Below are 27,857 nucleotides of genomic sequence, written 5' to 3'. Positions count from 1 at the left end.
GACAGCTTGGCTCACCCCCACCCCCTTTCTGGGTCCGCGTGGCCGAGGGAGGGAGCACCCCTTGGCTCTCACCGAGGAAGCCAGGCCCCCGCGCCCTAGGGGCGCACAGCTCTGCCCTCCGGTCCCCGTGTCCCCAGGAGCAGGGCGAGGGTGCCTGCAGGTGAACAGAGATGCGATCCAGAGGGACCCCAGGGCGCCCTTCACCCCTCAACCTGCCCAGCGGGGGAACAGCACCTGGAAGGGGTGTGCAGGGCAGGGCAGGGTCCTGCCACCCTGAAAACTCCGGGAACTGCAGCTTGGCCCACACAGCCCGATTCAGGGAAGGAAACCAGAGCAAGGCGAGAGGCGGACTTGGCCGAGCCCCTGCCGGGGTCCGTGTGGCGGCAGGAGCCTTGCCAGCTCTGCCCACCTGTGCGGCCAGCGGGGGCTGCTGTCTCCCCGTGGGCAGGACACCCAGCCAGCGAGCCTCCCTGCCTGCACGCAGCGGGCTTCCTCTCTGCTGAGCCAAACCTACCTGGGAATGGCTCCTTTGACGGGAGGGTGGCCCGCACGCTCCCTGGGGCCAGTGAGGCCAGGGCGGCCCTCAGGACCAGGGCCCGGGCTTTGCAAAAATGCATCAAGAGCTGCTCCGAGAACAGGGCAGCTTGGAGGGGTCCTACTCCTTTCCACGCTCAGGGGGTGGGTGATGATGGAGCCACCCGGCAAAGCCCCTTCTCGGGCTGGTCCTCAGGGACCTGGACCGGCCATGCCAGTGGGCGCCGCTAGAGGGCGCCTCGGGCAGGTGCACGGAGAGCCTCCAGGTGAGGCAGGACGCCGGCCAGGGCAGCGGGTACACGGGCTCCCCTCCACTCTGGACAGCTCCTCCCTCTTCTGCTTGGCACTAGGGTCCACTGGCTCTCGAGGGTGGTTCCTGGGGGAGGCCGACCCAGCCCGGGAGGCTCAGTCAGAGCCACAGGGGCCCAGGGATGGGTGAGGGGATGTTGGGGGAGGCCGTCTGCACCTGAAGTTGGGCCCGAAGCTGGTTCTGGCCACACAGAGGTCCCCGTCACCCACCTGGCTGAGGCTTCCAGGGCCTCAAGTGGGCACCAAGGGCTGTACCTGAGGGGTGCTGAGTGGCCAGCCTTCCCGTGGGCAGCGAGAGAGCAAGGAGAGGGCATGGTGGGGGGCGGCCAGAGGGGACCCCCAGGTGCTTGGAATGCTAGGACTCCACTTCCTCTTAGCCCAAGCCATGGCCGTCACCAGGACGACCTTCCTGTGCCTGCCCAGCAGCAGCTGAGGGTGTTTCAAGATGTCCTTGGCGACGATGACAGTAAGTAGCCAGCACTCCTGGATAACTTAGTGAGAGCCATATCTTGGTACGTGGCTTCACCCTCGTCACAAACCCATTAGACCCTCTAGACATACAAGAAGACAAAGGCACAGAGCGGACAAGCAACTAGCCTAAAGTCACACAGCAGGAAGGAGACAGAGCTGGACACGACCAGCAGTTTGGCAGCTACCCACTGAGGCAGGACCTTGGGACAGAGAGGTCCATGTGGGCCCGGGGCTCTCCCCACCATAACCGGGGAGTGCCCCCAGCCCATCTCCAGGGTCTGCGAGAGCCAGAAAGCACTCTGGGGCTGCCTGGGCCACCCCAAGGCTGGGAGCTGAGTCCTCCCTCCAGAGGCTCCATCTGTCCCGGGAAAGTGCTGGGCTCTGAGCCGCCACCCCCTCGAGCCCCCAGGGCTGCACCATGGTGCCCGTGCACAGGCCCTCCATCGCTGGGGCAGCATGCATGGCCACTTTCACATCTGAGCACGGATGTGGAAGCAGACAGCTTGCATGCAGCTCAAATGCCGCCATCATTCTGGCGGCCCCAGGAGCCAGGGCTCCTGGCAGGTTCCCACTGGCACAGGGGGCTCTTGGGTGCAGGACACAGTGGCTGTCATGGATGAGCGAATGGTCCTAAGCAGATGGACGGGCCAGGCAGGCCCTGACGGCTGGGGAGGGAAGGACGGGAATCGGCAGGGATGGCGGGGATGGCTAGGCCGGGACCACAGCCCCTTGACGGGGATGGGTAGCCAGCAGCGTCAGCGCTGAGAGCCCTGCATCCCGGCAGCCTCTCCCTCCCAGGGCAACCACAGCCGGGGTGACGGGAAGCGCCGGGCCAGGTACCCCACCCCCGGGAGGACACAGAGCTGAGCTGCGGCTCCAGGCCACTGTGGACTGCGGGCTTGTTACACGCGAGGACTGCTGTGCAGTCATGTGTTCGGTCTTGGGAGCAGCCAGGGAGCCACTGCGTTATGGTCCCCATTTCACAGTCGCCGAAGACGAGGCACCAGGTGTAAGTAAGGGGCCCAGGAGGAGTCCAGGGCGCGTGCTCAGGAAGCCCTGCAGGGGCACTCAGGACAGGCTGGGGCCGTGACCGTCACACACGCACACACACAGACACGCATGCACACCCAGACACAAACGCACACACGGACACGGAAGTCCATGCAAACATGTGCACCATCACACCCAACACACATAGGCATGCACAAGGCACACCCAGAGACGTAAGTGTGTGCATACACGCACACCTCACACACACACGCGCACATACTTGGACATAAAAAGTACAGGAAAATGCACACACGCAAACACACTGCATCTAAACACAAACACAAAAATGCAGGCAACCAAACACACACGCACACAGTGACACAAACACACACACACCAGTGCGCACACGCTGACGCACGCAGGCACAAATGCACAGACACACGCACGTACACCCCGCACAGGGACGCCAGGGACAACCAGACTGGCGCTGCAGCACGTGAGGCCGCCTCTCTCCGCAGCAGTGTTTTCTTTGCAGCTTTTGCAAGTCCTCGGCCACCCTGCCTTCAGGATCTTATTAGATTTCGTCCTGGAGGAAGGGGACCCACTCTCTTTAAAATTACAGCCGTAATTCCAGCTAACTGTGTGAAGTGGAATTTGAGGCCTCTGGGGAACCCTTTAATTCAGCTTTAAGCGGCTCCCGGCACCTGGCGCTTCTCCCTGGGGTGACTCGGAGCGAGAATCTAGACCAGAGCCAGGAGGGTTCCCGGGTCTGAGAATGAGACTGCAGGGGGAGGCGTGCATGGGTCCCAGTGCCAAGGTGTGCCTGGGGGTGCTGGCACCGAGGGGGCAGGCTGTGACCCCGCCGAGGGGCCAGGAAACTGGGGTCCCCACAGGCAGGCTCTCCCGGAACCCACACAGCCACAGACTGGACAGCTGGCCTGCTGCTCCCAGTCACAGCAATCAGGCTTCCCCCAGGACTGCCTGGGACACTGACCCCTCCACCCAGACTCCTGGTCCCCCTCTCCAACATCCCTGATCGGAGCTGGGGATGTGGCATCAGGAAGGACCCCGGCTGGCTAGAGGCACTGCAGGCAGGCTGCTGCTGCTGCTAAGTCGCTTCAGTTGTGTCCGACTCTGTGCGACCCCATAGACGGCAGCCTACCAGGCCTGCCCAACTCAATGGTGTGCAGCGGGACGGGGAACCCGGTCACCGGGCAGACAGCTGGACCAAAGGGGGCACTCGCCTCTCAGCAGACACACTGAGCCAGGCCCAACACACAGTGCGCCGGCTTTCCCGGGACCACCGAGGGTGAGGGCAGAGCTCAAGAAGGACAAACTCCCACGACCTGCGCCGGCTCCAGGACCCGGCCTCAGTGCTCTCATCTGGGAAATGGGGACGCAGGGTCTTCCCTGGAGGACGACGGGGTGAGCCGAGGCGCGTGGAGCAGCGTGTGGGTCCACGCGACATCACGGGGCAGGGGTGACGGATCAGAGACACCGCTGCTTGCTTGCTCTGACTAGCACTGAGGCCCCGGCCAGGAGTCCACTGCCAGGAAGGCTCAGCCTGGACACACAAACACCGGAGGCCACGCGAGGAGAGGACGGGTGTGCCTTGGGAGCTGGAGCTCTGGGGACTGCAGCCTCCTGCCGGCACGGGAGACAGAGCAGGGAGAGTCCAGAGCGCCCCAGAGAGATGCCTGGGGGCTCACGCTGGGTCTGGCCTTTGCTGGCCTTATCTCCCCATCTAGAAAGGGGACAAGAATGGGGTTGCCAGCCCCAGCTGCTTCAGCGTCTGCTGAGACGCACGCCCCGTCCCTACCCCGGCCTCATAGGCAGACAGAACAGGACCAGGCAGGGCTGTCACTGCCCCGGTCGGGGCTCGTCACACCCTCAGCTCCGCCAGGGCTCCTTGTGGCCACGAATGCGAGTGGTCACGAATGTGAGTGCTCGCTCAGGCTCAGGACCACGCACGATAAAGCCTGGTCCGTGGAGAAACCCAATTGTCCGCGACAGAGGGACAGATAGGAGGATGCGGTGCACACATACAACGACACGTTACTCGGTCATGAAAAGGACAAAATGACGCCGTCTGCAGCAACAGTTTTTTTTTTTTTTAAGTTGCTCAGTCGTGTCCGACTCTTGGCACCTGTATAGTCTATGGAATTCTTCAGGCCAGAATACTGGAGTGGGTAGCCTTTCCTTTCTCCAGGGGATCTTCCCAACCCAGGGATCAAACCCAGGTCTCCCGCATTGCAGGTGGATTCTTTACCAGCTGAGCCACAAAGGGAAGCCCAAGAATACTGGAGTGGGTAGCCTATCCCTTCTCCAGGGGATCTTCCTGACCCAGGAATTGAACCGAGGTCTGCACTGCAGCAACATAGATGGACCTAAAGATGATCACCGTAGATGGAGTCGGTCAGACGAGACAAAAGTCGTATGATATCACTTACATGTGGAATCTAAAATATGGCACCGGTTCACAGACACAGACAGACTCATGGTTGCCAGGGGCGGGGGGGATGGAGGGGAAGCTGGGGCTCGCAGAGCAGACTGCGGCATACAGAACGGATGAACAACGAGGCCCTGCAGGGACCTGCACCCAATCTCCTGGGATAAACGTCGGTGGAAAAGGACGTACAGAGAGAGTGTATATAACTGAGTTACTCTGTGGGACGGCAGAAAGTCACACAATGCTGTAAATCAACTCTATTTCAAACAAAAACCCCCACGTGGCCCCAGGAGGAGCTCTCAGCCCAGAGCCGGCCGGCGCCCTTAGCTCCTTCTCTGACCAAACTTCACTTTTAAGACCCTGAAGCCGACGCACAAGGAAAGGAAACAGCCCCAGGCACCTGCCGCAGCCCAAGCCGCCCCAGGAGCCCAGTGGGGCGCCCACCCTGCCCGGTACAGTCGCCGGCTCTGGCTTTCAAGTGTTCTTAGCCTCCGGGTTGGAATCAAGCAGGGGTCCTGCTCAATCTCTGGTGGCACCCCGAGGTCCAGAATCCAGGGCCGCGTGCACAGAGGTGTCCCCTCCCCGGTCCTCCTGGACCCCCACGCCTCCCGCGCCCCCCACCGCCCAGGCCGCTCCTTACCCGACGTGCCAGGGCTGCTGGGGCCTCTTGGCATCCTCGCCGGCTCCGCCCAGCCTGTTGAGTGAGGGCGACCGGCTGCGGGGCCCGGGGGTGTAGCTCCCGAGGGTCTTGGCGGCCCCGTCGGCCTTGCCGGGCGTCTGCTGCAGCAGCTGGGGCGAGAGGCTGAGGTGGGAGGTCGCCGCGCAGACAGCCCAGTCGGGCGCACCGGCGTTGAGGTTGTTGTCGCTGTTGGAGCGCAGCAGGAGCCGCGGGGCGGCCAGCGTGCTGGGGGGCCGCCGCCTGCGGTTGGAGTATGCCGGGGCCTCTCGGAAGGGCACTGGGTCAGAGAGAACGGGAAACGTGGGTGAGCACGCGTGGCACCGTCATCCAGGAGAGGTGCCTGCCCCCCTCCCCCCACCAGCTGCCCAGGACACGGACGCTGCGAGCTCTGTGCTGAGCCCCCAAGGGCCCCCGCGTGTGCAGAGCTCGCCCTGACACAGAAGCAGACACGGGTGGAGGCAGGGAGCACCCCCCTTGCATGGAGGCTCAAGCCAACACTTGAGATGGAAGAGGCTTGGGTCCCACTTCCATCCGCGCGCCCACGCCTCCAGCGGCCCGGAGACCGTGGACGACTGGCTGCCCTGGCTCACAGCAAGGACAGGCAGACACGGAGGCAGCCATGGAGTTCCTCCTCCTCCTCGCCGCGACCTGCACTGGGGGTTGGATCGTGTCCCCCCAGATTCCTACGTTGGAGGCCTGACCCCGAGCACCTCAGAATGTGGCTGTCTTTGGAGATTGGGTCTTTTAAGAGGTGATTAAGGTAAAATGGGGTCTCTGGGGGGCCCTAATCCCACAGGACTGGGGTCCTTGTAAGAAGAGGAGGTCAGGACACGAACACACAGAGGGCCAACCCTGAGAGGACACGGGGAGGGGACGGCTGTCTGCACGCCCAGGAGGGGGGTCCCAGGAGGACCAGCCCCACCCACACCCGGGTCTGGGATTCCAGCCTCTAGGACTGGAGACAGCGAATGTTTGAGCCGCCCCGTCTGTGGGGCTGTTACAGGCAGGGCAAACGCACGTGGCCCCCTGGCTCTCCTGGTGGGAATCCGTCTGCCTGAACCCAGTGTGCTCCTTTCTCCACCCCTCAAACCGGGACCGGCAGCAAAGCATCAAACAGGAGGCGGGGGACACACCTCACCACGCTCCTCATGACGTTCTAGACTGGAGGCAAGCCCCTCGCTCTGGGACGTCGGCCCAGCCAGGGGCTCAGAACGAGGACACGGTCCTCGGGTACCACGAGGGCTGGAACCCACGTGGTCGGCACCCCAGGTTTCTCTGAGGGCTGGAGCCAGAAACAGAGTGTCCTTTCCAAGTGTGTACACTCAGTCGCTTCAGACGTGTCTGACTCTCTGGCACCCAATGGACTGTAGCCCACGGGGCTCCTCTGTCCATGGGATTTTCCAGGCAAGAGTCCTGGAGGGGGTTGCCATGCCCCCCTCCAGGGGATCTTCCTGACCCAGGGATGGAACCCATGTCTCCTACATCTCCTGCACTGTAGGCAGATTCTTTGCCGCCTAGACACCAGGGAAGCCCGTCCTTTGCAAGAAGAGGCATATAAAGAAACGCAAGCCTCCGGGCTGCAGGGAAGCAGCACGGCAGCCACGCCAGGCAGCAAATAACACGAGCCTCCTCGAGCTGGCCCTCCACAAACTGGACTGCAGAGCAACAGGAAGACACGCGCCCTCCTGGAGGGCTGACGGACGTGGGAACACCAGCGTCTCAGAGGAGAAAGGCGAGTTCAGGACCGAGTCCCACACGGTCCACCGCCCCGGCTGCCCGAGGTCAGAGGTGGTGAAGTCCGTTATGGAAACCAAGGACAGCTGCACCCCACCCAGAACCTGGGCAACCTCCTGCTGGAGGGCTGGGCTTGTGGGGACAGAGGTGGTGCTGGCAGAGCTCCGCCGAGACAGCTGCGACCCAGTGCACCCTTCGCAGCCTCCCTGGGAGGCAGGACCATCCTGGGAAAGCAGACACACGCAGCCAGCCTGGGGAAGCCGCAGGGAAATGGCACGAGGCTTCCCGAGGACGCACGCTTGGAATTCACATCTTGGCTGGTATGGCTGGTGAGAACTTGGAAGTGACCCACGGGGAGGTCACGCTCTTTCCAGCAGTGATGCCAACCTGCTTCCTCTGAAGCCTCTCTGTCAGGGCAAGGCGCACCATCACTCGCATCTACTCCAAATTCTTCAAAGCAAAGCAGCTCTTCAGCGCCAGCCCAGCTGGGAGGGAGACAGGGAGCAGGAAAGGTGTGCTCCATGGACTCCCACCTCCGGGGCCCGAGAGGCTGTCCTGTCCAGGGCTCGGCCCCTGGGGAATCAGTCCAGTGTTTTGGGGGGAAAGTCTATTTTGGGGAAAAGTCCCGCGTTTGTCTTTGCCGGTCACCGGGGAAACCACCCCCGTGTCACTGCCCCTGTCAGCATCAGACGGCAGCCCGAAGACTTCCGGAAGGAGTGAGGGTGACCTGAGCCCCGCCCAGCAGGGGGCGGGGGGACAGGAGACCTCACTAGCACGGTGGATCCAGCATCTCAGGGAGAGATGCTCTTCCTGCCGAGATCGTCAACTGCAGGACCACGGCACCGAGAGGAAGTCAGCCTCTTGAACAGATGCTCGCAACAGAGCCCCCTTGACTTCCTGCCTCATCCTTCCTGTGCCCACCCGAGGACAAGTCAGAGCTCGTGCGGATGGAGGGGAGGGGTCACCTCAGCTCGGAGGGGACTCCCCCAGACCAGGAAACACTTGCACTCCATGATGTGAACTCATGCTGAGGCTCCCAGCTTCCCTGACCTTAGAGTCAGTTCTATTTTTCTGATGGTTATAAGCGGCTACAAACGCCCTCGATGGAAAGTGATGGAATTTGGGGGGAGCCCTGCCAATAGCTAAGACAGACTCCGAAGGGGAAGAACAGTCTAGGGGAGAAGGGAACAGCGTGAACAGAACACCATGCCCCCAACTGAAACCCCCATGCTGAGCACATGTTACCAAGATCAAAGTCCCAGAAGGTGAATCTGGGCTCATCGTGGAAGCAGATGTGCTCAGACAAAGGCTGTCTTTTCTGTACGCTCCTGAGAACCAGGCGGAAGAGGTCTTTCAGAGAGTGGCAGCAATTCACGGCGGGGTTGGGGTGGGGGCGGCTGCCCTCGGAAGATTAAAGGATAAAAGAGCTGGGACTTCTGCAAATACGTTCTGCCCCAAGGAGCCAGTGAGCTACTCAGCTGGACTCTCATAGGTGACGTTTCAGTGAACATTCTAATGAACGTTATCTCACTGAATTACCAAGATTCACATTAAGTTCATCTCCTGTGTGGTGTAATTGGAAATTCTTCCATGTTTATTTTTTAGCTTGGGCTGGAAAGTGTCTCCTTAATTCCTCTAACCTCACATCTTCATAAACCTCCCGGTTTCATAAAATGAGAGCTCCCTGTCTTAACCAACTAACCGGAACCCGCCGTGGAAATGTTGTTGCTGTTTTATTTTTTTTTAATGTGCAAAGGGTTAGAAATAACTCTTTTCCTGTCTGAAAATGATTAATATTCCACCCAACTGTTTCCTTCTTCCAGGCAATCTGCAAACTCTAAGTGGGTGGATATTTTCTTAGCTTAGCCTTCCATGCATGTATTTATACGTTTCTTTTCCACAATACAAATTACACAAGGCATGCAGAAAACCAGATGCACTTTCAAAGTCTGCCACAGTGCATTTCCCACCCGCTTCCTGAAACCGCAACCCAGGGACGGCCAAGGGACTCCGAGTGGCGGTTCTGAAAGCGCCCACCTGGCCAGGGCAGCCAGTGGCGTCCTGGGGCTCTTGCTCCTGCCTGAGTGCTCGGCAGCCTCCAGGCAGCGGACAGGTTAGAGCCAAACTTCCTATTTTCCACAGGACTTAGTTCCTTAACAGTTAGGCTCTGCATGTACTAAGGATGCACAGGCTACATTTCTGCAAGGGGCTGGAGACTCGGGGGGAAAAAAATGAAACCGACACCTTCAAGTGGGTTAACAGTCCAGACCAACTACAACAAAGCCCGATCGCCCACCAGAAGTAATTATTCCCTTAACACGGCAGGAATGAACGAACGGCAATTTTAGGAGGACCCGGAGTCCCCGGCTTCCCCACCCCCCGCCGCCTGGGTCAGAAGCTGCTTGTTCCCATGCACTCCGCGCCCTAGGCTGGCTCTTCGCTTACCTTCCTTCTTGGTGAAAGCATTTAACAAAGACTTCATTTTCCCTCCGACTTTGGCAGCGGTCCGCTCATTATATAACCTTCTCGACTGGGAGGAAGGGAAGGGCGGCCCAGCCCCTGGGCGCCGGAGCAGTTTGGACCTGGAGAGCGGCGGCAGGCGTCTGGCCACTGCCTGCCTCCGAGCATAGCTGGGCAGGCCAGACCCAGCGTGCTGGTGACGGAGCCCACCCCATACTCTGTCTGTCAGCTGGGAACCAAGCGTGCGTAGACTGAGGCTGCTCTCAGAGCCCACTGCCGCTCCCCGCGCCCGTCATGTGAGCCGCGCTCCCCTGCTTTTGTGATCAGTGCGCCGGGGAGGAGGCTCGCAGGCGGGAGGCATCGGTGAGCCCCTAGCCCCGACCATGCAAGGGCTCAGACCCGCCCCGGGCGACAGAGCACGGCACCTGTGCTTTGCTCATTTTCATTCGAAAGAAAAAGCCAAGTTTCTCCGCCGCTGCCGCCGCTTGTCCGCCAGCAGACGTGGGGGAGTCAGTCCTGGAGAGAAAATGTCCCGGTTCCAGATAAGCTACGAGCCAGACCCGCGTTAACTGGGCGGCCAGTGCCAGTCTTCTGGAATCTCTGAACGTGACCCAGATTTCCGTTGGCAAGAATCAGACACAAGGACCCATTACTTCTCTGGCTCCCCCCCATGGAGGTAATGACCCTGGAGAAAACAGGATTTCCATCCCCCTTCCTAATTTTTTTTTTTTTTTTGGAAACAAAAGAGAGATGAAGCAATTAAGATTGCAGCCCAGCCAAAGCTCGCCCTAATTCCAGGCAGCTGACAAAAAGCCCGCTCCGAGCCAGGCTGCACGTTGCTTACGGGAGTCCGGGAGACACATGGAGAGGCGGCAGGGAAAAAGTTCTGCCCGAGCGGCAAACACAGAGGGAGGGGCCGTGGCGGGGAGCCCCACGGCAGGTGGCACGGGGTTATTTCTACACGAGGAGAAAGGTCTTTCCGAAAGCTTAACGGAGCATCCCAGGGAGCAGGCTCTGCCGCCTTTGCTGCTGGGGCTGTAATTAAGTGTGCGTTTTTTCGGTTGCTAAGAGAGCTGCTTCTGAAATTTGAAGGGAAAAAAAAAAATAGAGAGAGAGAGAGGAAGATGGGACGAGACCAGGCAAAGCACCGGGAGCCTGTAAGCTGAATTCCATATGGTCGGCTCGTTTTGTGTCAACAAAAGCGGCAGAGGCACAAGCTCTGGGAGCCGCTCTCCACGGGACGCCCAGGGCTGACAGGACGTCTGTCCAGGGTGGCGAGAGCGCGGACCGGGTGCCCATTACCAGCTGAGCCCTTGAGCGTCGTTTCACTCCCACGATGCCCCATCGCAGGGCTTAGAGCTGCCTTCAAACTCCGCCCTGGGTGACCCTCGCCCGCCACGCCGGAGCCCAGGCCACGTCTGAGACTCGCCCTAGCGGACACTCAGCCACTGGTGCGTTTCACCCACGAAGACCTCACAACCTGCCCCGCGCCGCTCGCATCCCTGGGGGACAGAGCAGGTGACAGCAGGGGCAGGCTGTCCTTGGACGTGGGTGCCAGGATGCAAAGCTTCCAGAAGCATCTCTCTCAGATGCAGAAACCAACAAGGGTACAACCGCTCCTGCGTGGGGAGCCTGCCACTGTGCCCCCCTGGTGTAGGAACCGTCAGGGATCTTCAAGGTGGGGGTGTCCAGTTTATCGGGGGTGTGCTGGCTGTCTGCCCCAGCTGGGACAGGATGCCCCAGTGACAGAGACCTGGGGGAGATCCCCCCCAGAGGTGGGGGCCCTGACACGTGGGCCCCAGGAAACCCTCCAGGGAGCGGGTGGGAAGCTCTGCGAGGCTCAAGCCGATGCCACCCCAGAGCGCGGGCCTCCTCCCGCGCCAAGTCCCCGCGACACTCTTGGCCTCTGCTGTCCACAGGGAGCGCGTGTGGTCCACGGCTGGCGGGCAGTGACCGAGCCCAAGGCCGGAAGTGCCCCCGCCATCGCCGGCTCCCTGTGTGGACTTGGGGAGGAGCGAGTCGGGAGGAAGTGGCTTCACCGGTGCCCCCGTGAACATCCCCCGTCTTTTCCAAGGGAGGAGGACCCCTCAACTCCGAGCTGGGAGCAGAGCTGGAGATGCCCAAAGAGCATCCACCCATGGCCCAGGTGGGGACACTCCCAGCCCGCCCCCCCGGCCCTGCGTTCAGAGGGACGGTTCCTCCCGGTGTCTTTGCCTGCAGTAGGAGCAGAGTCTGGAAATGACAGGCCCCAGGCTCCTGGCCCAAGGGCGGGCTGTTCTGAGACAAATCCTGGCTTCCCTGGTGGCTCATTGGCACAGAATCTACCTGCCAAGCAGGAGCTACGGGTCCAATCCCTGGGTCAGAAAGATGCCCTGGAGGAGGGCATGGCTACCCACTCCAGTATTCTCGCCTGGAGAACCCTGTGGACAGAGGAGCCTGGCAGGCTGCAGTCCACAGGGTCTCAAAGAGTCGGACACGACTAAGCCACTAAACAATGGGAGCCCTCTGGAAATGACAGTGCCCCAGCTGCCTGCCCAGGAGCTGAGACGAGTCTGAGGCAAATTCCAGAACCAGGAAAGAGGTCAGCCGGCCAGGGGCAGAGGGGGCTCCCGATCGCCCGCCTCCAGGTTCCACGTCCCAGGGCACGCGTGGACCCGGGCTGTGCAGGCCCAGGGGACGAGGCAGTGAGTCAGAAGGAGACCCCGGCTCCCTCCCAGGCTGCAGGAGGGCCGGGGTGGGCGTGTAACAGCAGCCTTTGGACATAATGGGATGTGAGGGGCCCCGGGAAGCACTCCTCAGCCCGAAGATTCCCACCCCATCCCTCTGACAAGCAGACAGCCTTCCGAATCACCACGTTCAGGAATCCCAACATTAAGGAATCTTGACATTCAGGAATCCCGACGTTCAGGAATCCCAGCAAACGAGCCACTGAGATCAGCAGCGAGAGCTTAGGTTCACGTGCAGACCTACTGTGTGCCCGGCCCCGGACCAGAAGTCCTGCCAGGAGGGAGGCGGTCCATTCCTGACTCCACCCACCCTGTCCATGTAAAGCTCTCCCCCCACCCGGCAGGCATGCTCTCCTTGAACACTTCCAGCAATGGGGAGCTCACTACCCATGCACTGGCTTTGCGCCCACGCACACCAGTCTCCTTTCCTGTCACACCGACACCATTTCCACACCTGCCACACACTGATTGGAAGGGAAGGCTGAGGCGTTCAGAGCACAGACTTCATCCCAAGAAGTAAAGTAGGTTTGGGGGTGTCAGAGCTCAGACACACACAGATGGCTGAGCTTTCCTCCCACCAACTCCTAGACCCTTGTTCTGTTGCCGGGGTCCTTCGTGGAGCAACCACAGTGACTGCTAGAGGCTGTGCTGGCCACGCTGCTGAGGTTTGGTTTCAACTGGACTTTATTCCAAACGAGGGGGAGAAGGGAGCGCCAAGATTCTGGTTCTGAGATGGGCTGGGGTGAGGTGGGTGGCCAGTGGTGGTGGGTGGGGTCGGGGATGGCATGGGGTGACTCTGTCCACTTGCTCACCCGCCCACCCACCCCAAAGGATGACTGAGCATCTTTTGAGATGGGGGGCTGTTCGAAGGACAAAAAGCAGGAGGAAGGATTAGATGGAGTCTCCCCAAATCAGACAGCTTCCAGGAATGAAGAAGGTCACCCCAGAATGAACCCCAAACTGTCAGCCGCCTGGCCTGGCCCGTTAGCCATCAGCTCGGCCCCAACCAGCCCAAGTACAGTGCCAAGCCCTCGGCAGGCGGTAATAAACCAACAATAAACTCTGCATGAGCGCCTTCATCTGCTCCCACTCCCCCAAGGACCTCCACGGTTTCAGCCCCTGCACCCCACTGACTGGCCCCCGTCACTCAGACCCGCCTTCCAAGCCCTCACTGTCTGAGCCCTTCATTTGCCTCGTCTTTTGACAACTGCCTGACAACAGGCTGAAAATAATTTCATTTCTCGTATAAAAAAGGCTCTTCGCACATCAGAACATTTCAAGACGCTATGAAGTCCTGGCAGGGAAGACACGCCAGGTGTTATAAACATGCCTGGTGAGAGTCTGCAGGGCCACTCCGCGGGGACGGTCAGCCCACCTCCTTCCCCGTGCCGGCCAGTAGCCGAGTGCCAGACACGGGGTCACGGCCAGCATCCGACTCAGGGGCCGGCTCTGTGTCTTACTGCTCGGCGGCCCTGGGCTGGCCTGACACCCCAGCCCGCGGATGCCCCACCTGTAAGGTGGGAACAGCCCAGCACATCCCCAGTGTCGGCTGTGGGATCGCACGAGTCGTGTCTAGAGCACAGAGCAGGGTGGTCAGCCTTCTGGGGTCGAGTCCCAGCGCCTGCACCTCCCAGCTCTGTGACCCCGGGAGAGGCAGCACGGCTCTCTGCCGGTTTCCTCTTCCATCGATGGGGATGTGCATGCTGCTGCCACATAGGAGGCGAGGAGCAAATCAGTAATAGTAACGTCTGTAAGTGCCTGGGTTTGAAGGCTGCCAACAATGGCTAAATAAACACTTTTAATTAAAAAAAAAAAATTCTGTGAGTAAACAGCGAGTCAGTCTTCCTGGCCCCCACCCCGGCTCCGTGTCTGTGATAAGCCCTCCCAGGTCCCTTAGAATGCATTTACACGGTCTCTTTGGGTGCCACCTCCTCCAGGAAGTCTCCCTGAAGGATCCAGTCCCTGGAGAGACCTCCCCACCCCCCGCTGCCCAGGGTTGCCAGGCCAGCAGTCCTCCCTGGGGGCACTTCTCGGTTCCATGGTACATCAAGCAGGCCCAGTGTCCAGCTCCCCATCACTCTGCAAATGAGGGGGGCAGAGGTGCTCCCAAGGCTCTGGATGTGAGTGAGGAACCAGAGGAGAGGGAGGCGGCCCGTCCGGTTTCCACCTTGTTTGGAGTGTTCCCAGGCCCTTTTCCAAGCCTCCCAGGTGGTCTCCTGGGCTGTGGTCACCTCCCTGCTGTGCCCCATCCGGCCTCCACCCACCTGCACGTCTACCCTGGTCCTGCCTGCCACAAGGAGGCCCAGCCAGGCACCGGAGGAGGCCCGCCTCAACCGACGGGCAGGTGCGCTGGGCATCGGGCAGGCCCAGGTCCTCAGCGTCCCTGCCGTGTCCTGCCTGCCTGGGGGTGTGGGCAGCTGGAGTCATCCCGGGGCTTCCAGGGCTGCCAGAGCCCCAGGTGACCAGATACACGGCAGGGGCTCTGACCGAAGGAGCACACGGGATGGGCCAGAGGGCACAGACCCAGCTCAGGGCAGCACGGGCTCCGCAGAGCCGCCGTGTGTGGCCGGTCACCGGGCTGGCCGTGGAGCTCCCAGCCCCGGCGCCCCGGCCCCCCGGGAGCCACAGAAGTCCTTCAGGACCATCCCTCCCCGCATCCACAGCCAGAGCGACGTTTTCAATGAGACCCCGGCGGACGAGCCAGTGGGGCTGGGGCGTGAATGTCACCAAGGATCCTGAAGTCCCCGAGATGGGGGCCGTTTCCCTTCTCTTTCCGAGTGGCCTGGGGACTCAAGTCAGGGCCCACCTCCTCTTCCTGGTAGCGAGGTGCAGAAGGGAGAGCCGGCTGGGTAAGCAGGAGAGGCCCTGAGTCTATTTCTGCCTCGAAGCAAACTCGCGGAGGCGGCTGTAGCCTCTTGTCAGACAGGAGGCCCGTGGGGAACTGAAAAGAGAAGAAACTCCGGAGGGTCTCAGTGGCCCACCAGCCCCACCCTCCGCCTTGTCTAACAGAAGTGACAACCACCTGCTGGGCAGGAGACCGCCGATGTGTGCAAGCTCCTCGCCCAGCTCAGGGGAGCAGGGAGGCAGCGGGTCCCCGGGGAGGGGGGGGTCTGCGGGGCCAGACCTGGATTCTTCCTGCCCACTCCCCACCTGAGCCAAAATAGCAGACCTCGCTTCCTTCCCGCGTCACTTTAGATAACTGCGATTTAAATATTAGTAGGCAACATTTCTCCATCTCACAATCATTGTTCAATGAATCATACGTTTATAAATAACAGGAGATATAAAAAGGCGTCTCGGCAATAGTGCGGGGGTTATCTCTGAGCCAGCATGGAGGTGTCTGAGAGAGGTGGAACGTTCCAGCAGCTGGGACTGCAGAGGGAGGGAGGCACTGCTCCTGGAGGATCCGCCGAGGCCCCTGGGTTGGGGGCAGGGGCACCGATGAGGGGGCTGCAGAACCGCTCCCCCAGGGTGGGGGGGTCTCACCCTAGGGTGGGGGTCTCCCTCCAGGGCCGCCAGGCTCGGGGCCAATGGTGGCGGAGCTCGGGGACTCCGCGGCTACGCACCAGCCCTGACACAGGGCTGTACTGCCAGGACCAGGTCAGAGCGGGCACAGGGAGAAGGGCTTTGGAGGGCTGAACCGGGGCTGACCACAGGGAGGATGAGGGTCCCCCAGGTGCATTCCGGAAGGACCCCAGACTCCAAACTCTGCCCCCCGTCTCCTCCCTCCATGTAGCTTCAAGTCCTGGAGAGATACTGCATGCTGGGCCAACGCTCTTACCCGGCCATGTGGGGCATCAGGCAGGGCAGCAGCTTCATACAGAACACCAGGGCAACCCTGGGTGGCCCCTCTGAGAGCCCTGTGGTGTGGACGCCTGGACTCCCCACAGGAAGACCTGGGCTCAGGGTGCTGAGACAAGTCAGCGGTGCCCAGCCCACTGCTCAACGGAACCATCCGAAGTCCCCAAGGCCGGGCACGGACACCTCTTCCGGAAGTCTTCTGGGCGCCTAGACAGTCAGGACCAGACTGGAGGTGCCGGGACCACAAAGAGAGAACCTCTGAGGCCACGGGGTGCCCACGTCTCCGGACACGCTGGAGAGCTAACCATACAGAGGGATTTGGTGAAAGGCAGCCCTGGAGCTGGCTGGGGGGTAACCAGGATGACCATGGGCTAGAGACGGAATGTTGCGTTCCCTGAATTTACACGCTGAAGCCCGGTCCCCAGGGTGACGGCATTGGGAGGTGGGGCCTTTGGGAGGTGACGTGATGAGGTCATGAGGGTGGGGCCCCGTGATGGGATTGTGCTGTGAGTTAGCCGCTCAGTTGTGTTCCTCCAGGCTCCTTTGCCCAGGGACTTCTCCAGGCAAGAATACTGGAGTGGGTTGCCATTTCCTTGTCCGGGGAATCTTCCCAAGCCAGGGATGGAACCCGTGGCTCCTCGTTGCAGGCGGATTCTGTACTGTCTGAGCCACACTGGTGATGGGATTAGTGCCCTTATAACCAGAGGCATAGGCGACCTCTCTCTCTCGGCCATGAGAGGACAAAGCGAGAAGGAACCATCCACAAGCCAGGAAGAGATCCCTCGCCAGGAACTGAACTGGCCAGCGCCTTGATCTTGGACATCCAGCCTCCAGGACTTCAGTGAGGGGCAAACGGATGTTGTTTGAGGCACCGTCTGCAGTGGTTTGTGAGAGCTGCCTGACCTTCAAAGACACCACCTGTGGCCGACCACGTCCCTCTCCCCTGCAGGCCCCCGGGGGTCTCCACGCCATCACCTCCACTGCCCCGGCTCCTCCACACTGCCCCCTCTCCATGGGGTGCTCCCAGCCCTGTTGGTGCCCCATACACAGCTCTGGGCATCGCCTCTGCTGTGGCCTCTACCTGGACTCCTTTACCCTCCCCTCCTGCCCTGGTTCTTCCAACTCCAGCTCTTCAGCATCACTCTCCAGGTCGTCTCATCACAGAAGTGTTTCTTGACTGTCCTTTCTAGAAGGACAACCCTCTTACTCTCTCTTCTTAGCCGCTTGTTACTACTCCTTCACTGCATTTATCAACATCTGAAGTCACACCACTTGTGAGTTTGTATATACTGGTGTATTTTATCCACAGGGACTGAGTCTGTCTTTTTTTTTTTTTAAAATTCTTTCTTTTACCTTTTAATTTCTGGCGGCACTGGGTCTTAGCCTGGCACGCACAGTTTCTCTAGTTGCAGCATATGTGTGAGCTTAGTTGCCTCACGGCACGTGGGATCTTAGTTCCCCGATCAGGGATCGATCCAGGCACCCTGCCTTGGAAGGTGGATTCTCAACCACTGGACCACCAAGGAGGTCCCCTGAGTCTGTCTGTTTCTTTACACCATCGCCAGAACACAGCTCAGCTTCTCACAAGACATCTGTGCTTCATACCTGCATTCAGTGAATGAACGAACAAAAGGGCACACTTTCCTCCCTTACTCCCCGGACTTATCACCTCGGCCTTCGCTGGGTTTGCTTCACTACAGGAAACACCTGTTTCTGGAACTCTTCCCACCACGAACACTTCCTCCCCACAGAAGGCACGGGGCAGGGCAGAGGCTTTACACGAGATGTAAGACCTGGCACAAAACGGGAGCTTAAAAATACATGTTCCAGTTACTAACATTTCAGGTCCTTGTCTGTCCACACATATCTGGGTCATCTGTTAATCGTGGTTTCCTTTAGTTACACGTCTTGTTTTCCTGCTTCTTTGCCTGCCTAGTTATTTTTGAATCTGTATCAGCCATTGCGTTTGACAGGTTGTAGAGACTATGGGTTCTGTTATCTTCCTCTGAAGAGTGTGGAGTTTCTCTAGCAGGGAGTAAAATTATCAGAACACTCTGTTCTGTGAAGGCACGGCCTTTATGCTTTTGTAGATGGACTCTCTGTTGGCTTGGTCCTTGTGGGAGGTCCTGACTTCCAGGGCCCTTCTGGGGTTCTGGCAGAAAATCTCAAGTGTTTGCCAAACTCCTTTAATAAGACAGAGCTCAGCTTCCTGTTGTCTCTCCTTGGCTCTTTGAGTTTTAAGCTACTGTGTTCCACTGGGATCCCTGGACTCTCATTTTGGACAAACAGTTCAGAAGTCAGTCAAGGATTTAGGGGGATTTACATGCAGATCTGGGGACGCTCCCCTCTATTTCCAGCTCCTCATGCAGCCCTGATCGTGACCTCCAACTGCTGAATCTTCACCCCAGAGGAACTCACTTTCTGTCGGGGGACCCCCTCTTTCATGGGGGTTCCCCAACCACACACCTGCATGCACTCACAATGTGTAGCAGTGAGTCCCCGACCTCCATGTCCAGAGGCAGCGGGAGGGGAGAGACTCTGGTGAGCTGGTCAGTGGGCAGCGGCCTCGGAAAGTAAGGTGACGAGATGGGTATGGCAGCTGTCTCCTGTGAGCCGCCCGGGGGGAGTGGGGCGAGGGCTCTGAGGGTCAAAGCAGAGGTCGGGTCCTTAACACCCACCCCAGTGTCATCACCGTGGCCCCCACTCTGAATGCCCACACGGCGCAACCCAGGGCTGCACCTGCTGCCCGCTCTGTTCTCTCTGCAGCCAGTGAGGCGGGTCCTTTCACATCCACTTTACAGACGTGAAGACTGAGGCTCGGGAAGTGCCAGAATCCATCCAACCCCTTGCCCGTCACTCCGGGTCAGCACTGACCTCACTTCTGCCTCCATCTCAACATCAGAGCCGGAGGGTGGGCTTTCCCGGTGGCACAGTGGTGAAGAATCCGCTTGCCAATGGAGGAGACACAGGCTCGATCCCTGGTCTGGGAAGATCCCCTGTGCGGCAGAGCGACTAAGCCCGGGAGCCACGACCACTGAACCTGTGCTCTAGAGCCCGGGAGCCACGACCACTGAGCCCACGAGCTGCAACGACTGAAAGCCACGAGCCCCAGAGCCCGTGCTCCAAAACGAGAGACACCCCCGCCCCACAGCTGGAGAGTGGCCCCCACTCGCCACAACCAGAGAAGAGCCTGAGCCAACGCCAGGCGGTGGCGTCCTGACCACAAGGGGCCAAGTAGAATGTCCCCTGAAAGTCCTGGCCGGCAAATCCGAGGGCCCTGTGGAGCGTCCTTGTCTGAGAGGTGCAGAGGGTTCTCGGGGCTGAGTAGCAGGATTTCAGGGGAGCAGCCTGGGTTGGCTTCCAAGCCTCTGAGAGACACCGTGGGCCATCCCGAGGTGGTCGAGCTGTGAGCCATGAAGGCCCAAGGCCACAGCAGTTCCTGGAAGGGGCCTGCCACCTGCCAAGTCCCGGTTTCACCTGTGCTGAGCTCTGGCTCTGCAACCATGGACAGCCGAGCCATCTCTCAGAGTCTGTGAGCGGGACTCTGGTGATGCCCTTTGCACACAGGACCTCTCAGAGGCCCCTTCCCCTGGAAGAAGTGGGAGGGGGGAGGGGTCTGAAGCCTGCCTGCTCAGGTCCCGTGGCTGCCGTGGGCGCCTCAGCGGGCCTCCTTGCCGAGCAGAGTGCAGCACGTCTCTCACTGAACCCGGCTCCTCCCGGGAGCCGGCGGCTCACTTCGTGCTCAGGGAGGAAGCCAAGCCCTGCCTGGAAGCTGAAGGAAGCTTCGCTGCAGAGGCCCACGAGATGGCAAGGCCCCTGCAAGCCACAACCGCCGAGCGCCGTCCAGCAGGCCTGGCCTGGGAACCAGGGGACCCTCCCCATGTTGCTCGGCTTCAAGCTTTCGCCTCTAGATTCCGACTCCGTGGGTGAGTGGCCGTGCCATCCTCATCCTGCCCCCCGGGCTGGGAGGCTGGACCTCAGGAACCCTTCCTCAGGGACCCTCAGCCTTCCTTGGGAGGGGCCACAAAGCCTCTGCGCCCCCCGGTGACCGCCCCCCACCCCCCTGCCAGTCTCTGCTCGGGGAGGAAGCCGAGCTGCTCAGGGTCCAGACATGCCCAGCCCTGCCGGCCTCCCTCCACGTCTGTGGACGGACAGAACCTCCAGTGCCGTCGTCTTGGCTACGCGTCCTCCACGGCCTCAGTTCAGTTCATTAATACTCTGCTTTAAAAGAACCCAGCAAACGCCCCATTTTCCTAATGGGGTCAGCAACCGCTCCTGTGTACCGAACACCAGCTGTTCAGAGTCAGCACCAGACAGTTCTGTTTCTGCCTCAAACTCACGCATCTTTCCATTTTAGGGGGATGACAACTTTGCTCCCTAAACTCCAAGTCGAGCCCACTGCAGCTATGTCTTCAAGAGTGTTGTTTAAGACGCTGCAAGTGTTTCCAATGCGGCAAAGACTTGTCCACTCCCAGCAGAAAAGCTGGGGAGGTGAGCTTGGTCCTGCATTCTGCTCTTCAAAGCAACTACCTACAGCCCCCACATTCCAGGCCACGCCATGGTGTGTCACAGAATAGCCGGCGAGTCCACATGCCCTTATTTTATGTGACAAACTCCTTAGCATCAAGCTGAGGTGGCTTTTGGCTTTTCACTTTTATAAACAACACTGCCGAGAACATCTTGCGATTCTATTCCTAGCAGTAGAATTGCCAGGTGGAAGATCTGAAGGTTTCTACAGTTATGGATACACTTTTGCTAAACCACTTTCCCCAAAGAGTTACATTAGTGATACAACCGGGCCATTGGAAAGGAATTTTCTCTTAGAAGGAAAAAAAAAATTCATTTCTGGAGAGAGAAATAAAGAAAATGTGTCTCAACCCGACAATAGTAAATTAAGAAACACAAGAACACCAGCGAGCTAATAAAAGCACTCACACTGTGAGTGGGTTTTTGGAGGGGATGTGATTCTATGCGGAGGGGCTCATCCATCACAGCCAGAGGCTTCTCCTTCCAGCTGAGAAGTGGGCTGCGATAACACCAGCCCACAGGTCGTCAGGTAAGTCCACGAAGCTTCTCCTGTTTGGCTTCATGAACCTCTGTGGAGTCAGCACAGGCTGAGCTGACGACTCTGACCTTGGAACTGGAAGGGGCAGGAGGCTGCTGTGGACCCAAGGGCACAGGCGGAAAGGCAGGAGACATGGGTTATCACGCCCCCGAGTCATCCACACAAACCATTCCCAGGCATCTGAGGCAGGATTCGGGGCAACACCATAAAACTGAGATCCCATAGGAAACAGGACTCAGGCGATGGAGGAGAGAGAGATGCCAGTGAGAGTAAGAATCAAACAGATGGGGACATCCTTGACGCTCCGGTGGCTTAGAATCCACCTGCCAATGCAGGGGACGAGGGTAGGACCCCAGATCGGGGAACCGAGATCCCACAAGCTGCGGGGTAACTAAGCCCTTGCCCCACAACCACTGAGCCCGCGCGCCACAACCGTGATCCCACATGCCATAACTCAGACCCGGCGCAGCCAAACAAATATTTAAAAAAGAATCCAAGAGGTGGCCCTGAGTGAATGAATGCACATTTCCCACACATCCCATCGAGAGATGGAAAATAAGGGGCTAGACCAAAGGAGGAAAAGACGGTGCGCGTTTCCAGTTTGCTAGCAGAGAGGCTGACATGAGACGCCCTGCAAGGCGGTGCTGTGTTGACCTCGCCAGCGCTTGACCCCGAGCTTCCCGCCGTCGGACAGCCAGCAGCTCACAGCGGGGCAGCAAAGGGCTGACGGTCCCCATCTCCCCCAGGATAAAGGCGGCCCAGGGCAGCAGCCAGGCACCTTCCAACATTGGGTTTCATGTCTTTTGCAAAGTGGAGAGGCAGGGAGGGGGATGGGAGGGTCTGGGACGGGCCTTCAGGAGGACAGCAGCCACGTGCAAAGTCAGAGAGAGAGAGTAGGGGAGAGACCCGTCTATCTGGGCAAAAAAGGACTGCACCCTCCCTTCTGTGGGCCTCCTGGGGCAACAACTGAGCCCTCAGGGCCTCAGGCTGCTCCTCTGTGAATTAGTCATAGTAACAAGGGTGATGCTGACGCTGGTTGACGCCGACCCTCTGCTGACCAAGTCCCAGCCCGGCTCTAGCAGTGTGTGTCTCATCTCAGCACCAGCACGACAAGGGGCAATACGGCCCCATGATACCAGGAAGGTGACTCCCGCTCAGAGAGGGTCAGTAACCCACCCTAGGTCACACAGCCAGGATGTAGGCTGAGGAGTCTGCTCTCTTAAACCAGCTCGTGCTCCGGTGCCTGGAGGACCCATCACAGTGGGTGCTGTGGGCCCCGAAGTGGATGATCCAAGCCTGGAGCCTTTGGTGAGTCCCTGGCAAGGAGGACACGCGTACCCAGGTTGCAGGATGGATTTGGGAAATTATCCCAGTTTGCTGAACAGCTCCGAGCCAGGGGGCCAGGCCTCCTCCTCTGCTCTGATTAGGGGCGCTACCTTGGATGGACTGTCGGGGCCCTGGAGCATTTGGCTGAGGTTGTGGTTTCATGGGGGAGGGGTGCAGGCTGGTGCAGGAGGGGTACCCCACCACCCGCTGCAGGGTCCTGCAATGGCCTCGGGGAGACCGAGGCACCGGCCTCTGCTTTGGGCCTCAGCTCAGCTGTCCAGGGGTGCAGGGCTCCTCCGGCAGCTGGGGCGGGGCGTCCTGCCTCCCTCAGCACCACTCTGACGAGGGGGTCCCGCCACGCAGCCTTGTCTCTCAGGCCCTTGTCTTCTCTGTGCTATTAAGCAAGAACACAGGCCAGGGAGCACAGCGGGCACCCCAGAGTCTGCTGCTGGAGTTAACTATGTGGGGGGGCGTGCCTGGCTTCCAGATCACCCATCAGAGTAGGACTGCCTCCACCCTACCCAACAGAGGAGCCACAAATCCACCTGAAATTCCTCTGGACAGGGGCCCAGTGCCCACACCCCGCGGGGGCTCGTCTCTGCCCTGGCAGCACCCCCTACGTGGCAGCTGGTCTCCGTCTGCCAAGCGCCAGGTCCCCATGCCCAGCCCCCCATTAATTCTGGGACCCAGGTCACAGACGCCGTGTCTATGCCATCTGAATAAGCCCTGGGGTCTTCACATAAATGAACTGACTTGGCTCTGCCTGGGGGGCACCCCACCCCTGGAACCCCCCGAGCCTTCATAGTCTGGCCTCTAAGCAGGTCACCTGGGAAGGCGTGGACCAAAGCCGAGGATAAGACTTGGAGACATGCCCAGGGGGCCCCGGGGTGGGGTGCTGGGCCGGAGGGGACCCGGGGGGGCCGCACGTCCCTGGGGCTCCGGGATGCGGGCGGGCCAGGCTGGGGGCAGCACCACGTGCATCCTCAGCTGCTGAAAAGAGCATGAGGTCCGAGGCGCTTCACTCTCCAGCCCACGGAGCAGAAGGAGGCCTCTCCCAGGACAGCGCTTTCCCTGAGTCTCTTAGCTACGGCAGTATTATTACGACTTCCTAAAAAAGAAGCCGGCACCCTGGATTTCTACAGAAAATCTCATTTCAGATGCCGTGACGAGCGACTATTTTATCGAAATGTGTCTTACAGTACGGGTGAAACGATCTGCCGTGAGCTGCCGGGAATTTGGGGACTCGGGGCTTTGAATGACAGCCACCCGCTCTCTGAGCACCCCTGGAGAGGGAAGGGGGTACCCCAGCCCACCTGCGGGCAGCCCCCCAGGCCCAGAAGTCACACAGTGACTCCGGTGTTCATTCAGCGTGGCTTTCCCAAAGTGAGCTCCATGGAACCCTGAGGGCCCTGAGGCAGGCTCTTGATGCCGCAGTCAAGTTTGGGAAACACCAGGCCAACCAAAGGGGGGGCTTCTTCACCGCAGGCTCCATCTGGGCCTTTGATGTTCTAAACACATCCTGAGGGTCCAGGAAGAGGACAAAGTGGGCAGTGTTTCCAGCGGGCTTCGGCTGCGGACCTGCGTCTTGAAGAGCCAGAGGGAGCTCCGTAGAAGCCAGAACTCTGCCCGTGTGACCAAGGGCACAGGCTGGGGGCCCCCCAGACACGGGCCCCCCAACGGCTCCCCCCCGGGGTGCTAGCATCTCACTTCAGAATCAGAGCTCTGCCCTGCCCCGTGGGATGAGCCTGACGCCGGCCGCCGTCAGAGACCTCCAGGAAATCAAACTGGTACTTGATTCTGGGGACCGGTGCCACGCAGACACGCGGGCCTGCTGACCTGGGGCCCCCGCTCAGGGGTGCATTCCCTGGGAACATGGATGGCTGGGGCCCCGAGACATGACCAGTGGTGCAAACAGCCTGAGCTGAGCCCTTGGGATGATGAGCAGGCCGGCACGCCCACTGGGGGGACAGATGGCCTCAGCGAGGATGGCAGCTGGTGGTCACGGCAGGCCTGCCAAGAAATGAGGGGCAGGCCGGAGGGGGCCCTGCCTCCACTGGAGTGCACCAACCTCCCGGCCTCAGTTTGCTCCTCCATCAAATGGGAAACTGAAGCACTCGAGTGAGGATGAAACGTGCAGACGCACACGTCAGCTATTCCTGGGTCCTTCCTCCCTTTGAACATTCTTCTTGTGGCATTTATGCGGCCAGAAGGAAACCAAAGCAGAAAATACGCAAACAGGAGCGTCCCGTCAAAGCTACTGATAGCTGCCGTTAATCCAGTCTTCCGGCCGATGAGGGGCTACATGGTCCACTACCTGTGTGTGGCTCAGTCACCCAGCTGTGTCAGCTCTGAGACCCTCTGGACCGCAGCCTGCCAGGGTCCTCTGTCCGTGGGCTTCTCCAGGCAAGAATACCAGAGTGGACTGCCATTTCCTCCTCTAGGGGATCGTCCTGACCCAAGGGTTGATGCATCTCCTGCCATTGCAGGCAGATTCTTTACCAGGGCTTCTCTACTTTATCTTCTTTTAAAGTAATAATTTTTAATAGTGGTCAAATGTATACAACATAAAATGCACCATTTCTGGGAGTCCTGTGGTGGCCTAGTGGTTAGAATTCCGGGCTTTTGTTGCTGGGGCCAGGTTCAACACCCATTTGGGGAACTGAGATCCCGAAAGCTGTATACACGTCCAAAAAATTATTATTATTATTTTTACAATTTATAAGTGTACAGCTTGGTGGCATTAATTACATTCACGCTGCTGTGCAGCCATTCATCTGGAGGACATCTCCCCAGACTCACCCTCTGTCCCCTTTCACCACTCACCCCACAAATCCCTCCATCTACTTTCTGTGTCTCTGAGCTGATGACTACAGGTCCTCTTTCGGGTGGACTCGAGCAGGCCTTGTCCCTCTGTGACTGGCCTGCTTCCCTCAGCGCGTCCTCTAGGTTCTTGTGGCAGCAGGTGTCAGAATTTCCTCCCTGATCCCCTTGAACCTTCACACCAGGGTTAAGAGGTCAATACTCAGATGGCCAGAGTCACTCAGAGAGGTCAAGCAACATGCCCAAGGTCACCCAGTTCCATCTGGGATTGGACCCTGGAAACGTCTGCTCTGAGCCCCACCTGGCACTGGCCAGCCTCACGACCACGAGGACCAGGAGGAGAGGTTCTCACTGAATTTCCCCTGAATGAGAAGCCTGCGTTTGCCGGCGGCAGCTTACAGGGCTCCCTCCCACGCACCCAGCCAGTGCCCAGAGCTGCTGAAAACGTGTCCTGGCTGCTCCTGCTGCCAGTCTCTGCACAGAACTCCTGCTGATCACGCCCAGGTCTCCAAACTTTCCATCCTACTGAGTCCCTCCTCTCCAACCCTTAGATCCAAACCACAAAACCTCACAGGGAAAGGACAGACCTTCCTTCGGGAAAGATCTCCTCAATAAAGGCAGAATAAAGGGCTGGTGTGGCTCAGGCTCCTGCCCATCTCTCCCCTTTCTGTCCTTCTCTCTTCCTCTGTAACAGAACCTGGCCCTGCAGTTGGTCACCTGGTCTCCCTGAAAAATGGTATTTCCCTTCTAGGAGGGAGCTGTATGGTAAGGTCCTAGCCACTGAGATGCAAATAAAATCAATGTTTCCATTTAGGAGAAGTATCATTACATGGTAGGGACATGCCTGTCTCCTACTCCCTTTTCTTTCTGGCTGATTAGAATGATGATCTGATGGGTGGAGTTGAAGCAGCCACTTTGGACTATGAGGGAAATTGGGAATGAAGTCCACATGTAGCAGGGCAATAAGATAGAAGCAACTGGGCCTCCTGGACACCTTGGAACACTGCCCCATGTCTGGAATAAGCAGCTGAACTTTTACTGGAAAGACACAAACTTTTGAAACTTTTGGAATTAATTGGTTACTCATAGCCAGATCTCATCAACTATTAGAGGCTGCCAACACTGACTTTCTAATACCCAAGGGAGGAAGGGTAGAGTCATTAGGTGCTTTGGGGCCAGTTGGACCCAAGGGTGAGGCTCAACTCCCCTCAGTGGGTGCAAGCACCCAGTGGGTGGTCCCCTCAGGTCCCCCATGGTCCTCATAGTCTGGTGGAAAAGACGGACTTCTAAACAGATAATTACAACACAGTGTGGTCAATTAATACGAACCACTGACCTAAGGAGGTCTACCAGGCATTCTGTGCCAGTTCCTACACACTCTTGAAAGTGATAAAACACGGTTTCTTTCAAACGCAAGACCTTACAGGGCACTCTGCATGCAGAGAAGCAGAATCTGCAGTGTCTGCTGACCGTGAGGGAGACCTGGGGGGGTCTGCAGGGGAGACAAGCGCTCTTACCCAGACACCGCACCCTGCTGCTCGCGGAGGATTTAGAACAGGGGTCCCCAACCCCCCAGGGCAGGTCCACGCCTGTGAGGAAGCAGGCCGCAAGCAGGAGGTGAGCGGGGGGCTAGCTTCCTCTGTGTTCACACCCACTCCCCGTCACTCGCGTTTCTGCCTGAGCGCCGCCTCCCGTCAGGTCAGCAGCGGCACTGGATTCTCGCTCCTGACTATGAACTATGAATTCCAGGGACCCAGGGTGTGCGCTGCTTTCTGAGACTCAGCCTGAAACCATCCCCTCACCCTGGTCCATGGAAACACTGTCTTCCGTGAAATGGCCCCTGGGGCCAAAAAGGTTGGGGACTGCTGGTTTAGAAGGTGCTTTAGGGCTTCCCTGGGAGCTCAGATGGTAAAGAATCTGCCTGCAATGCAGGACACCTGGGTTCAGTCCCTGGGTGGGCAAGATCCCCTGGAGAACGGAATAGCAACCCACTCCAGCATTCTTGCCTGGAGAATCCCATGGACAGAGGAGCCTGGCGGGATACAGTCCAAGGGGTCACAGAGTTGGACATGACTGAGCGACTAACACTTTCACTTTTCACTTTCCCCGGGACCTGGGGCAGTGACAGCTAGGGGAGTGGCTCTGTGTGATGCCGGGTGCGGGTGGGAGGACCGTGGCGGGCAGAGGGGACTGAAGGTGTCCCCTCTTGTCAGCAGTGGGCCAGGCTATGATCTGTGAAGTCCAGGGCTCTGGAGGGGGGGAGGGTGTTTGCCCTGAGACCTGCCGCTGGCACACGTGTGTTGACAGGAAGAACCCGGCTTGGGGTCCAGGGAGGTGGTCACCTTGGAGAGGCCAAGAGCCAGCCAGTCTCCGCGTCCTTGTCCACAAGATGAAGCTGACGGCCCCTGGCCCAGAGATGAGGGTGGCTGCGGGGAGGGGCAATCTCGGACGCCTGGGACTGGATTTGTGTGGATGGACGGAACCTCGGCAGGT

At 59.3% G+C, this 27,857-nt stretch overlaps 1 protein-coding gene across 2 annotated transcripts in view; it reads right to left on the bottom strand.

Annotated features, from left to right (window-relative positions):
* Window positions 1–27,857, bottom strand: part of SHANK2 (SH3 and multiple ankyrin repeat domains 2) — a 468,460-nt gene that overhangs the window by 288,961 nt on the left and 151,642 nt on the right. Inside the window, exons 1-2 of one of the 2 annotated variants that reach the window (XM_055580558.1) lie at window positions 9,612–9,648; window positions 5,394–5,709 (exon numbers count right to left, since the gene is read on the bottom strand). In XM_055580558.1, coding sequence (XP_055436533.1) covers window positions 5,394–5,709; window positions 9,612–9,648 — 353 coding nt within the window. Of the gene's footprint in view, window positions 1–5,393; window positions 5,710–9,611; window positions 9,649–27,857 lie in introns of those variants that run through there. The other variant, XM_055580557.1, reaches the window with a different exon arrangement.

The sequence above is a fragment of the Bubalus kerabau genome, chromosome 5 (genome assembly GCF_029407905.1).
Source record: "Bubalus kerabau isolate K-KA32 ecotype Philippines breed swamp buffalo chromosome 5, PCC_UOA_SB_1v2, whole genome shotgun sequence".
Taxonomy (NCBI): Eukaryota; Metazoa; Chordata; class Mammalia; order Artiodactyla; family Bovidae; genus Bubalus; species Bubalus kerabau.
This window is presented reverse-complemented; position numbering and strand designations above follow the sequence as displayed.